Source organism: Gadus morhua, chromosome 1 (assembly GCF_902167405.1).
Source record: "Gadus morhua chromosome 1, gadMor3.0, whole genome shotgun sequence".
NCBI classification, from domain to species: domain Eukaryota; kingdom Metazoa; phylum Chordata; class Actinopteri; order Gadiformes; family Gadidae; genus Gadus; species Gadus morhua.
In genome coordinates, this window is record NC_044048.1 from 1,579,296 (window position 1) to 1,593,930 (window position 14,635).

General features: G+C 49.8%; 1 protein-coding gene across 1 annotated transcript in view; it reads left to right on the forward strand.

The window, feature by feature from the left end:
* nfasca (neurofascin homolog (chicken) a) overlaps positions 1-14,635 on the forward strand; it is an 83,121-nt gene that overhangs the window by 39,732 nt on the left and 28,754 nt on the right. The window contains 15 exon segments of the mRNA XM_030358132.1: positions 2,149-2,260; positions 2,671-2,855; positions 3,245-3,376; positions 6,138-6,281; positions 6,733-6,844; positions 7,592-7,758; positions 8,513-8,660; positions 8,789-8,913; positions 9,750-9,794; positions 10,953-11,054; positions 11,339-11,536; positions 11,676-11,746; positions 12,664-12,886; positions 13,033-13,148; positions 14,033-14,243. Of these exon segments, the coding sequence (XP_030213992.1) occupies positions 2,149-2,260; positions 2,671-2,855; positions 3,245-3,376; positions 6,138-6,281; positions 6,733-6,844; positions 7,592-7,758; positions 8,513-8,660; positions 8,789-8,913; positions 9,750-9,794; positions 10,953-11,054; positions 11,339-11,536; positions 11,676-11,746; positions 12,664-12,886; positions 13,033-13,148; positions 14,033-14,243 (2,091 nt within the window).

The following is a 14,635-nucleotide window of genomic DNA, read 5'->3' on the forward strand; positions in this document are numbered from 1 at the left end:
TGAAAGAGGTAAAGCGGTTATGGGAGGAGGTCCATGCTGGATCTTCATGACTCCACCTCGGCCTCCTACATAACCAGGCTGGGTGACGTTAGGCTGCACAGACCAAAGCCATTTGACTCACTGGTAATTGGACAATTTAATCATCATCAAATGAACAGCCATTACCCTTTTTAACCCCCCCCCCCCACACACACACAGAGTTATGGGCCTTGCCTCTAGGGCAGTGGCCTGACGGGCACATGGCTCTACGGGGACAGAGCTGCAGGGAAAGTGGCAGCATATGTTCTGCTGCCCAGGGGGCGGGCGGGCGGGCCCTGGAGAACAGGGGATTTGCACCTCAAGTGGGGGCCAGGAGGGGGCTTACAGGGCCAGAGCAGTCCAAACACGCAGGGAGACACTGCTGGGAGCGCATCGTGGTAAACAATAACAACACATGAATATTCACTCTGCTTTAATGGCGCCAGCGTGGGGAGAGTCATACATCAGAGAGTATGTAGATTGACTCCATGATCACCCTCTGGCGCGTGCACTGAATGTGTGTGTGTGTATGCGTGTGTGTGTGTGTGTGTGTGTGTGTGTGTGTGTGTGTGTGTGTATGTCTGTGTGTGTGTGTGTTTGAGTGCGTGTGAATGAATGTGTGTGGAGCTGAGAGAGAGTTGCAGTATGGTTTTGACAGCTGCCATCACGTGTGGGACTCACACATTTACGGCGCACACTCACAGGCACACACACACACACACACACACACACACACACACACACACACACACACACACACACAAACACACACACACACACACACACACACACACACACACACACACACACACACACACACACACACACACACACACACACACACACACACACACACACACACTCTTCGCTCTTATTCCCTCACTTCCTTTCTACCTTAAAATTCCCATAAATGTGCCTCTCCTAATTGTACATTTAAGTGAGTCCAGCTGTCTTTACCCTTATGATGCTCACAAAAGAACAGCATAAGCTGTATGCTTTTGTTGCCATGGCCACAGGTTTCCAGGATGTGGGCTGTGTTGCCGTGGCTACCGTCCGTGCCCACGGCATACATAATGTCCCCTGGCGGTGGTCCCTGCTAATCCCCTTCTTCTCCTCCTCTCTCTGCTGTTGCTCAGGATATCTCTAACAATGGGCCCTCTCGCCCACGTCTGTCTGTTTCTGCCGGCCTTTGGTGCTGCTAACAGATGCTTGAGTCCCGTGTAGATCTGCATCACAAAGGAAAACCGGCGACAGACTAACCCTGGGCTCCTTCTTACAAGGCTTCTGCTGTTAAACCGTGTTGGGATGTTGACCATCCCTTTGTAGCAAGGCTTTGATCTTAGCCATCAAATGAGGGTCAAGAATCTATTTAAAGAGAGCAGAGTCAAGAGAATCAAGAGACGATTTAAAAAACACTATAAAGCAACATTTGCTGCCTGAATCTCACATGGGCTGGTTCAGTTCTCTTGGCAGTGTGGACCAAACAGTGGAGCTCACAACATGACTATAGCTCCGTCATGACTCTGGTTTCATTAAAAGGGAGGGAACTGCACTACATTAGCTTTCCAATGTCTTGACTAAAGAGAGTTAATTTGAAAGGACCAGGCCCTGAAATAATAATGTTTTCATGAAGCTTACAGAGCTAACATGTTGACAGCAGTCCTGGCCATGCTGACCAACTGTTCTTCTGTGTTGGCATTGAACCAGAGGACCACAAGTGACTCATTACCAGGAGATAATGCCCCCTTCCCCCCCCAAGACACACAGGCTTAAACAGCCTTAAATCAGCCTCTGAAGCATGAGAAGGTCCTGGAGCAGTTCCAGTAGTGGGGGAGCCGTCTCGTCCGCCAAACGTCCCGCTGCCGAAACCTTAGAGCGTCAAACTGCACGGCCTTTAATACCCATGATGCCTATCTCGCCATCGGACCAAAGGAAGGTCTAGATTAACCAGACCAGCTGCTGTTGTAGAAGAAAAGCCACCGCTCATCACTAATATCATGTCTGTCGCTCGTCTGCAAGACTTAGACATACACGTCGTTTTGTTTCATCTCAATGTCTCATCTCTGGTGCTGATGGAAGAGGCTGACTGTGTGTGTGTGTGTGTGTGTCTGTGTGTGTGTTCCCCCCCAGGCCGTAGGATCCCAGAGTCCATGCCCACCTTCCTGTCTCCGTCTGGGAGCGAGAGCTCCAAGATGGTGCTGAGAGGACAGCAGCTCCTGTTGGAGTGCATCGCAGCTGGACTGTGAGACACACACACACACACACACACGCACACACACACACGCACACACACACGCACGCACGCACGCACGCATGCACGCACGCACGCACGCACACACACACACACACACACACACACACACACACATGCACACACAAACACATTCACACATACACATAAACAAACAAACCAACGCACAATCACAAACAGACAGACGCACATAAACACACACACATGCATGCCACACACACAGTGTAGTCCGCTTTTACTCTTGATATACCGTTAGTATTAATAAGAAAGTAAGTAAAAACTTTATTATCTCTAAAGGGGGAATGTGGTTGCCACGACACGGAAAAAATCATGTAATATATCTTTAATGTAATCTAATATTTCACCCTAACATTTCCTGTCCTAACCCCGTCTACCTTCAGCCCCACCCCCAGCATCAAGTGGTTCAAGAAGGGCGGCGACCTGCCCGCCCAGAAGGTCAAGTTCGAGAACCACAACAAGACACTGAAGATCGTCAGCGTGTCAGAGGAGGACGCCGGCGAGTACGTGTGTCTGGCCAACAACCACGTGGGAGGCATCCGCCACAACATCCACGTGCAGGTCAAAGGTGAGGCAGGACGGGGGGTGGGCGTAGCCTGAACGCGGAACATACCTGATGGTTCAGTACTTTATTTGTCCCAAAAGGGAAATGTGGTAATGACACAAATACAACATATAAAAAGACAAGAGACAAAACAACGTCACCAAATACAACCAAAAAATAAATAAAAATAAAATACCACTGTTCGTTAATACAATTATATTCCATTTAATTCTCAAACAAAATATAGCGCTTTAGTGCTATTTGAAAGTGCCGTCAAGATTTAGCGCTTGTTAAGTGCATTTATTGCACAAGGAATATGTGAAATAGCACAACCCTAATGTGTGTGTGAGCGGAGAGGCGGGCCAGGGGGACAGCGGGTGCTGTGCTGTTTGAACACCTTGTCCCTCCCCCAGGGGCCCCCTACTGGCTGGACAAGCCCACCAACCTGGTGCTGGCACCGGACGAGAACGGGCGGCTGGTCTGCCGGGCCAGCGGGAACCCCCGGCCGCAAGTCCAGTGGCTGGTGAACGGGGAGCCAGTTGAGAGTGAGTGGTTCCTGTCTGTGTTGCACCACACATCTACCTTCCTTTCCCTTACATATACCCTCTCTATAGGGTCATATACCCTCTCTATAGGTTCATATACCCTCTCTATAGGGTCATATACCCTCTCTATAGGTTCATATACCCTCTCTATAGGGTCATATACCCTCTCTATAGGGTCATATACCCTCTCTATAGGTTCATATACCCTCTCTATAGGGTCATATACCCTCTCTATAGGTTAATATACCCTCTCTATAGGGTCATATACCCTCTCTATAGGGTCATATACCCTCTCTATAGGGTCATATACCCTCTCTATAGGGTCATATACCCTCTCTATAGGGTCATATACCCTCTCTATAGGTTCATATACCCTCTCTATAGGTTAATATACCCTCTCTATAGGGTCATATACCCTCTCTATAGGGTCATATACCCTCTCTATAGGGTCATATACCCTCTCTATAGGTTCACATACCCTCTCTATAGGGTCATATACCCTCTCTACAGGTTCACATACCCTCTCTATAGGGTCATATACCCTCTCTATAGGTTCACATACCCTCTCTATAGGTTCATATACCCTCTCTATAGGTTCACATACCCTCTCTATAGGGTCATATACCCTCTCTATAGGTTCATATACCCTCTCTATAGGTTCATATACCCTCTCTATAGGGTCATATACCCTCTCTATAGGTTCATATACCCTCTCTATAGGTTCATATACCCTCTCTATAGGTTAATATACCCTCTCTACAGGGTCATATACCCTCTCTATAGGTTAATATACCCTCTCTATAGGTTCATATACCCTCTCTATAGGTTCATATACCCTCTCTATAGGGTCATATACCCTCTCTACAGGTTCACATACCCTCTCTATAGGTTAATATACCCTCTCTATAGGTTCACATACCCTCTCTATAGGTTCATATACCCTCTCTATAGGGTCATATACCCTCTCTACAGGTTCACATACCCTCTCTATAGGTTCATATACCCTCTCTACAGGTTCATATACCCTCTCTATAGGTTCATATACCCTCTCTATAGGTTCATATACCCTCTCTATAGGTTCACATACCCTCTCTATAGGGTCATATACCCTCTCTATAGGTTCATATACCCTCTCTATAGGTTCATATACCCTCTCTATAGGTTCACATACCCTCTCTATAGGGTCATATACCCTCTCTATAGGTTCATATACCCTCTCTATAGGTTAATATACCCTCTCTATAGGTTCATATACCCTCTCTATAGGGTCATATACCCTCTCTATAGGGTATTATACCCTCTCTATAGGTTCATATACCCTCTCTACAGGTTCATATAACCTCTCTACAGGTTCATATACCCTCTCTACAGGGTCATATACCCTCTCTACAGGGTCATATACCCTCTCTATAGGTTAATATACCCTCTCTATAGGTTAATATACCCTCTCTATTGGTTCATATACCCTCTCTATAGGTTCATATACCCTCTCTATAGGTTCATATACCCTCTCTATGGGTTCATATACCCTCTCTATGGGTTCATATACCCTCTCTACAGGTTCATATACCCTCTCTATAGGTTCATATACCCTCTCTACAGGTTCATATATCCTCTCTTTATAGGTTCATATACCCTCTCTATAGGTTCATATACCCTCTCTATAGGGTATTATACCCTCTCTATAGGTTCATATACCCTCTCTACAGGTTCATATAACCTCTCTACAGGTTCATATACCCTCTCTACAGGTTCATATACCCTCTCTATAGGTTCATATACCCTCTCTACAGGGTCATATACCCTCTCTACAGGGTCATATACCCTCTCTATAGGTTATATACCCTCTCTATAGGTTAATATACCCTCTCTATTGGTTCATATACCCTCTCTATAGGTTCATATACCCTCTCTATAGGTTCATATACCCTCTCTATAGGTTCAGATACCCTCTCTACAGGGTCATATACCCTCACTATAGGTTCATATACCCTCTCTATAGGTTAATATACCCTCTCTGACTAGTACCATAGGACACTGTGTCTCTATGAGGGGCCCCTCAGTGCAGACTAGTGCCATAGGACACTGTGTCTCTATGAGGGGCCCCTCAGTGCAGACTGGTACCATAGGACACTGTGTCTCTATGAGGGGCCCCTCAGTGCAGACTGGTACCATAGGACACTGTGTCTCTATGAGGGGCCCCTCAGTGCAGACTGGTACCATAGGACACTGCGTCTCTATGAGGGGCCCCCCAGTGCAGACTGGTACCATAGGACACTGTGTCTCTATGAAGGGCCCCTCAGTGCAGACTGGTACCATAGGACACTGCGTCTCTATGAGGGGCCCCTCAGTGCAGACTGGTACCATAGGACACTGCGTCTCTATGAGGGGCCCCTCAGTGCAGACTGGTACCATAGGACACTGCGTCTCTATGAGGGGCCCCTCAGTGCAGACTGGTACCATAGGACACTGCGTCTCTATGAGGGGCCCCTCAGTGCAGACTGGTACCATAGGACACTGCGTCTCTATGAGGGGCCCCTCAGTGCAGACTGGTACCATAGGACACTGTGTCTCTATGAGGGGCCCCTCAGTGCAGACATGTACCATAGGACACAGTGTCTCTATGAGGGGCCCCTCAGTGCAGACTGGTACCATAGGACACTGCGTCTCTATGATGGGCCCCTCAGTGCATGTAAGTACCTTAATGGTTTGATGCTGCTGCTCTGCTGGTTTGACTCATTGCCCCCCCCCCCCCCCCCAGGCTCCTTGCCTAACCCCAGCCGTGAGATGATGGGGGACACCATCATCTTCCGCTCGGTGCAGATCGGCAGCAGTGCTGTGTACCAGTGCAACGCCTCCAACCAGCACGGCTACCTGCTGGCCAATGCCTTCGTCAGCGTCCTGGGTGAGTGGGCCTCGTGCGTGGGTGGGTTGGGGGTCTCTGTGTGTGTGGGTGTGTGTGTGTGGGTCTGTGTGTGTTTGTTTGCATGACATTGCGTAATGCTGCGTCAGTGCCGTTACTCAGGGGCCCTGACTCGTGCGTACAGGAAAATCATGACAGGGTCGGACTGAGCTCCATCGATGACAACACAGAAACACTGTGTTTGGCATTGGACTCACACTGGGGACAAGGGGCTGGGCCTCAAGCACAGAGAACACCTGCTCTCATCCTGAAAACAACAGCTCCATCAGAACTATGAATGAAAAGAGGCAGGAAGCCAGACTGTTTCTGGAAAGCACGCAATAAATACTGAGCCCATTTGATCCTTCCCAGAGAATCGACTGTGAGATGGTTTGCGTCATGACATTCCTCAGCAGGTTAATCATCTGTCTCTTTTGTTGATTTGTGTTTGTAGATATGGCCCCCAGGATACTGGGTCCCAAGAGCCAGCTGATCAAAGTCATCGAGAACAACCGCACCTTCCTGGACTGTCCCTTCTTTGGCTCGCCTCTGCCTGATCTGCGCTGGTGAGCACTGCTCTCTCACTGCTCTCTCTCTGCTCTCTCTCTTCACTCTCTCTGCTCTCTCTCTTCACTCTCTCTGCTCTCTCTCTCTGCTCTCTCACTGCTCTCTCTCTCTCTCTCTCTCTCTCTCTCTCTCTCTCTCTCTCTGCTCTCTCACTGCTCTCTCTCTCTCTCTCTCTCTCTCTCTCTCTCTCTCTCTCTCTCTCTCTCTCTCTCTCTCTCTCTCTCTCTCTCTCTCTCTCTCTCTCTCTCTCTCTCACTACTCTCTCTCTCTCTCTCTCTCTCTCTCTCTCTCTCTCTCTGCTCTCTCTCTTCACTCTCTCTGCTCTCTCTCTCTCTCTCGCTCTCTCTCTCTCTCTCTCTCTCTCTCTCTCTCTCTCTCTCTCTCTCTCTCTCTCTCTCTCTCTCTCTCTCTCTCTCTCTCTCACTACTCTCTCTCTCTGCTCTCTCTCTGCTCTCTCTCTGCTCCCTTTCAGAGAGGAAGGACTCCCTGTAGTTGGGCTTTGCCTTCTGTCGTTTTTAAATCAGCCATCGACCCTCAAGGTCAACTCCCTGTTATTAACCGTAGCCAATCAAATTCGTTCCTCTTTCTTCAAAGGAATGTGAAATGCATTTAGTACAACATAATAAGAAAAGCCAGATCCAAATTGAGAGTGTGTGTTGAGAATCAAAGCATTCCCCATCATATCTGCGAGAGTATGCGGTGGTCCCTTCTCACGGCCCCCCGCCGTACGATGCTGTGTGTCCCAGGTTTAAGAACGGCCAGGGCAGCGGGCTGGACGGGGGCCACTACCGGGTGTACATCAACGGCACCCTGGAGATCAAGCGGGCGCGGACGGAGGACGAGGGCACATACACCTGCGTGGCCAGCAACATCATGGGCACCGTGGAGAACCAGGTCATCCTGGAGGTCAAAGGTCAGACAACAGCAGCACCCCTATTGACGCCACACCAAAGAACAAGCATTAGGGAAGAGGAACGTAAAGGGATATGTTGTCAGATGATAGATGTCAGTAGATTGGCGTATAACACATTACGCACTTACTGTATGTTGTACGTCCCGGCACTTAATGTACACACGTATCGAAGTCATACTTAGTTATAGTACTTAGTTGTGTAGCATCTTATCCTAGGTATATTCGTTGTATACGGGGAATGGGTTCACCTAGCGATTTTAAATGCTTTGCACTTGGTTCTATCAACATCCTTACTGTACCGAGAGTGAGCCCTTTTCTGACAAATCTACTTATTGTAAGTCGCTTTGGATAAAAGCGTCTGCTAAATGCCCTAATTGTAAATGTTATGCAGATGAGTCTGATGTCCACTCAGACGAGTTGTTCTTTTCCTATTCCTCATTGTGTGAGGGGAGTTCCCTGGGATTAGCTTTCTGTTAGCCGCCTCCATTGACTTGCAGGGTGACAGTAGCCTCGCTCCATGTGAGGAGAAATCCCTATGAATTACTGTCCAAAGATTTCCATTGTGTTCTGATGAGTTGCCTAATCAACATGACTGCCTAACACAACACGACAAGGTTCAAATGAGTGCCTAATCATCTGTGTTTGTAGACAAACTAAAATCATGCTGTGTTGTAACTGGCACTCGCTTGAACAAGCGACTACTCCCCGTCCGGAGTGTGTGTGACTGAACCACCTACCTTCACGCACACACCAGAACCAACGCGCATCGTGCGGGGGCTGGAGCACCAGTCGGCCTTCAGGGGCTCCACGGCGCGCTTCGACTGCAAGGTCAAGTCCGACCCCAGCCTGCCCGTCACCGTGTCCTGGCTGAAGGACGACAGCCCCCTGTCCCTGGGGTGGAGGTACGTAGCCCCCCGCGGGCCATCTGAGTGTGTAACCACCTGTCCTCTGTCCCTGGGGTGGTGGTCCGGAGGGTGGCCCCCCGGGGCCCTCACCTCTGAGTGTGTAACCACCCGGTCTTCTGTCCCAGGCTGAGGAGAGACGAGGAGTCTCTGTCCATCCCCAATGTCAACGAGGGCGACCAGGGTGTGTACACGTGCACGGCCCAGTCGGAGATCGACCAGGACGTGTCGTCCGCCCGCCTCACCGTGCTAGGTGCCCTGGGCCTCAACACTCTCCTGCGCTACACCGCTCTGCACCAGCACACGCTTCGTGACGTAGTGGAGGATAGATTGAGGGAATGGACTGCACCACTTATCCACCTTCCCTTCCCTTACGTATACCCATAGGGGTTCAGATACCATCTCTATAGGGGTTCATTTACCCTCTCTATAGGGGTTCCTTCATATACCCTCTCTAAAGGGGTTCATATAATCATACACAACGTAAGGTTATGGTCGGTCAAAGATCAGAGATACATTTTGTTATGCCAGGGGATTCAAATGCCTCTATGGTTTGGTGTAGTTCAGTGTAAGGATCTGATGTGCTGTTGATTATTTCTATATTTCACTCAATTATTCATGTAGAACTATAATCTCACACACACATGCACAAAAACAAGCATACACCCACACACCTACAGCCATTGCAATATGTCCCTGGATATTGTAAATGATGCTCTTCCATTTGAGCACATCTCTTTCCAGGTCCAGTTCTCTTCTGTGAAACTAACATTTGGACTAATAATGCCTAAAATGTCCCACTAGTGAAACCTAACTAATCGTCTGTATTCTCAAATGATTTTGCACTGTCCTTTTCACACTATGCATCAATGACCCTACGTCACCGAGAGTATAGCAGTAGTAGTAATAGCAGCAATAACAGTAGTTTGCATGCAATACAATATTGTAGTACTATTTAGCAGTAGTCCGATTGATTATGTGTGTAGTGTGAACTATAACCCAATCCAAGCTAGATTTAACCTTGCTGATTGGCTGGTAGACTAACCTGTGAACTTTAACCTTTGCCCCGCCCTCCCCCTTCCCTGACAGAGGAAGTCTCCTTCAACCCCTCAGTATCTAGCGCCTTGCCCCCAGGTAAAAAACAGGGCTTCAAACGTGTGGATGCTTCATTCACCATCTCCTGCTTTCCTCTTATTAGTTATTCTGTCACTGTGTTCTTTCTCTCATTCTTTGGAGTTTGTGTTCCACTCTTTCTCATCCTTCATCGTTTCAATAGACCCTTCTCGTCGTCACACCAACTCAGCTTCACTCATAACACCACTGAAATGAGTCACTTATATGATATATGCTATTCATGTCCCAGGGAGCAGGTTGAGACTACACTAGTGAAGACAGGTCTCTTAATGTACCAGGGAACAGCTTGGGACTACACTAGTGATCTAGTGGTCTACTTGTCTGCCCTGGTTCATAGAACAGACCCCATGTCAGTCTTATGAGTCACACCTGTGTTTTTCCTACGATGACAGCGCTGGTAAGGGTCTGCGGTCTCGGCTGTCCTCCTCATGATAAGCCCAGCCTCTGGACACCTACCATATGAGGATGGGGAGGTGACATGATTGGTTCAGGTCGTAGAGAGTGACCAACGTCTGAGGTAGTTATGAATGTGCATTAGGATAAGTTTTGATCACTGTAGGAATGAAGATAGATAGATAGGCTTTAGGCTTTTGGTCCAGATTGGTTGAAGCAAGTCCTTTCCGCTTGTCCAGATGACATCGTTCCCAACAGAGTCTGGTCTGTGGGCTGATGCTAGATATTATCATATCATTCTGTCTTTCTCACCCTCCTTTTATTATCCCTTTTCCTCCCATTGGTTCACTAATTTAGCTCATTTTTTACCCCCCCCCCCAAACCCTTGTGTGTTTGTGCATCTGTGTTTGCAAACATATATGTATGTGTGTGTGTGTGTGTGTCTATTTTTGCATGTGTGTCTATGTGGTTGAGTATGAGTGTATGAGTGTGTGCGGATCTATGCGTGTGTGTGTGTGTGTGTGTGCATGTGAGTGTATGTGTGCGTTTGTGTGTGTGTGTTTATAAGTGTATTTATTCGTCTGTATGTGTGTGTTTGTGTGTCTGTGTACTTGTATGTGTGTGTGTGTGTGTCTGTGTGTTTATTTGTGTGCATGTGTGTGTGTGTGTGTATGCGCATGTGTGTGTGGGCTTGTGAGTGTGTGTGCGCGTGTCTGTGAGTGTGTGTGTGTGTACAGCCCCTCTGATTTGTCTTGCTCCCCCCAGACCGCCCGGACCCTCCGATGGACCTGGACCTGTCCGACCTGGCGGTCCGTAGCGTTCGTCTGACCTGGATCCCTGGAAACGACCACAACAGCGTCATCACCCGTCAGTACACACACACACACACACACACACACACACACACACACACACACACACACACACACACACACACACACACACACACACACACAGACACAGACACAGACACAGACACAGACACACACACACACATCACAATCACACAAAGCATAGATACGCATGCACATCTCTGCAAAAATGCACAGCATGTAATATTATCCTAATGTTCATTTATTTCCTCTCTCCCCCCTCCCTCCCTCCCTCTCTCTCCCCCCCTCCCTCTCTCCCTCTCTCCCTCTCCCTCTCAGAGTTCCTGGTCCAGTATGAGGAGGATCGCTGGGAGCCCGGCTCTTGGCAGAATCTGACCAGCTACCCCGGGGACCTGAACTCGGTCATCCTGCAGCTCTCCCCCTTCATCAACTACCAGTTCCGGGTCATCGCCATCAACTCAGTGGGGCAGAGCGCGCCCAGCCACCCCTCGCCCCGCTACAAGACCAGCGGCGCGCGTGAGACTCATAGCAGTTACCGTGATCAACGGTCCATTAGTCGTCCATGTAGCATCAAACCCCTTCCTGTGGGGAAGGTCGCTCGCCCGGAGAGCGAGGCGGAGATCAGGGAGTAATGGGGGTGTCTCTGTGTTTCCAGCACCCGACGCCATCCCCAGCGGCCTGCAGGGGTGGGGCACCAAGAAGAACAACATGGAGATCAGCTGGGAGGTGAGACAGGCTGAGAACAATATGAGATCAGGTGGAGGTGAGACAGGCTGAGAACAATATGAGATCAGGTGGAGGTGAGACAGGCTGAGAACAAGATGAGATCAGCTGGAGGTGAGACAGGCTGAGAACAATATGAGATCAGCTGGAGGTGAGACAGGCTGAGGACAAGATGAGATCAGCTGGAGGTGAGACAGGCTGAGACCAAGATGAGATCAGCTGGAGGTGAGACAGGCTGAGAACAAGATGAGATCAGCTGGAGGCGAGACAGGCTGAGACCAAGATGGGATCAGCTGGCTGTGAGACAGGCTGAGTATCAGAACAATATGAGATCAGCTGGAGGTGAGACAGGCTGGGTAAACCGAGAACAAAATGAGATCAGCTGGGAGGTGAGACAGGCTATCTAGAGATACGCTGTTCTGAGCCCTCTTCTTAATTAATATTATGTTATATGATCAGTGTCTGATCTTGTGTTTCAGTGCGTACAGTGAATCTGCTGCTCTGATTTGTTTTGAGGGCCACTTGTCCTTTGGTAGTGCTTTAGCTAGGTTGTGAGGACCTGATTGGTCTGCAGATTCTTCTTCTGCAGAGTGTTTTTATTTTTATTGCCAATGTTGAAAAAACTCACATGGCGTTAAAGTGGTCTGTCCTTAACTCTCTAACCTTAAGGAGCTCTGTCCTTAGCTCTCTAACCTTAAGGAGCTCTATCCTTAACTCTCTAAACTTAAGGAGCTCTGTCCTTAAATCTCATGGCCTTAAGGAGCTCTGTCCTTAACTCCGATGGCCATAAGGAGCTCTGTCCTTAACTCTCTAACCTTAAGGAGCTCTGTCCTTTACTCTCATGGCCTTAAGGAGCTCTTAAATGCCCCCCTGCCCCCCTCCCCTCCGGTGACGCCCTGTCCCTCTCCCCCTCGGTGCAGCCCCTGCTCAACGTGGAAAGGAACGGCCCCAACCTGCACTACCAGCTGTGGTGGAGGAGGAAGGACACGGGCGAGGCCTGGAGCAACGTGACCACGACGGGCTCCAAGCACGTGGTGCACGACACCGATACCTACGTCCCCTACGAGATCAGGATCCAGGCACTGAACGACCACGGCGCCGGGCCCACCTCCAACGTCGCCACAGGATACTCCGGGGAGGACAGTGAGTTTGGGCCGTCCCGGGAACACGAGGCCGGGAAAGAACGGGAAGGGGAGGGAAAGGGAGGGAAGGCGAGGGGAAAGAGGAAGGGAGAGAAAGAGAGGCTTTGAGAAGACGTGTTCTAATGGCAGCCCTCCGATGTCCCTCAGAGCCCACCGACGCCCCCACCAACCTGCGCGTGTCAAACGTGGACAGCACCTCGGTCACCATCCACTGGAACCCGGTGGACCCCAGCTCGGTCATGGGGGAGTTCAAGGAGTATAGGGTAACACACACACGCGCACGCACGCACACGCACATGCTCAGACACGCACACACGCAGGCACACGCACACGCCCATGTTCAGACGCGCACATGCTCACATACACACACACGCAGGCACACGCACATGCTCAGACGCACACACACACACACACACACACACACACGCATGCACGCACGCCAATGGCAACAAATACAATGTTACATATAAGCTAGGTCAGGACTTTGTGTAAATGCTGTGTCATCTAGACCCCAATGTGATTCCAGGAATATACACAATTAACAATTTATTCATTGACCAGAATAAAACCTTTTATAGAGGACAATTCCCTTGGTCCATTGACTCAAATGATGGATGCGTTTTATCTTCAGAAACGTTGTACAATATTTTACATTTACATTTAGGGCATTTAGCAGACGCTTCTATCCAACGTGACTAACAATAAGTACATTTGTCAGAAGAAAGCAGCAATATATCACTGTCGGTACAGTAAGAATGTTCATAGAACCAAGTGCAAAGCACTAACAATCACTAGGTTAACCCATTCCCCGTACACAACAAAGATAGCTAGGATAGGATTCTACACAACTAAGAACTATAGCTATATACGACATACAATAAGTGCATACATTAAGTGCCAGGCCGTGCAGCATACAGTACTAAGGAGGGGTTAGAGGGGTGGGCTATGCAGAATACAGGTGAACTACACAACACACACACAACACATTCCGAGACCATAGAGACACACGTTTGCCTGTTGGTAAAACACTTCTGAATCCTGAATCATCTTCAGCTTCACTCTGCTCATCTCTGCCCCGTATCCTTATATCTTCTATCCTCCTCAACCTGACCCCTTGCCTTTGACCTCTGACCTCTGACCTCTGTAGCTGTACTACTGGCGCGAGGCCAGCCTGCTGAAGGGGCTGCGCGTGTCCCAGGAGAAGATGACCAGGGGCTTCTACAGCATCGCCCAGCGGCCCAGTGCCGTGCTGGGAGGGCTGGTGCCCTTCTCCCACTACAGGATGCTGATGGTGGTGGCCAACAGGGGCCACGAGGGCCCCCCCAGCAACACCGTGGAGGTTCGCACCAAGGAGGGAGGTGAGCAGCACACCAACCCCCCCCCCCCCCCCCCCCCACTGTTAGGAGGCCGAGGAGGGGGAGGAGGGTGAAGAGGAGGAGGAGGAGGAAGAGGAGGAGGAGGGGGAGGAGGGGGAAGAGGAGGAGGAGGAGGAAGAGGAGGAGGGGGAGGAGGGGGAGGGGGAGGAGGAGGTGGAGGAAGAGGAGGGGGAGGGTGAGGAGAGGGAGGAGGAGGAAGAGGAGGAGGAGGGGAGGAGGGGGAGACGGAGGAGGAGGAGGAGGAGGGGGAGATGGAGGAGGAGGAGAGGAGGAGGAAGAGGAGGGAGGGGAGGAGGAGGAGGAGGAGGGGAGGAGGAGGGGAGGAGGAGGAAGAGGAGGGGGAGGAGGGAGAGGAGGAGGAAGAGGAGGGAGGA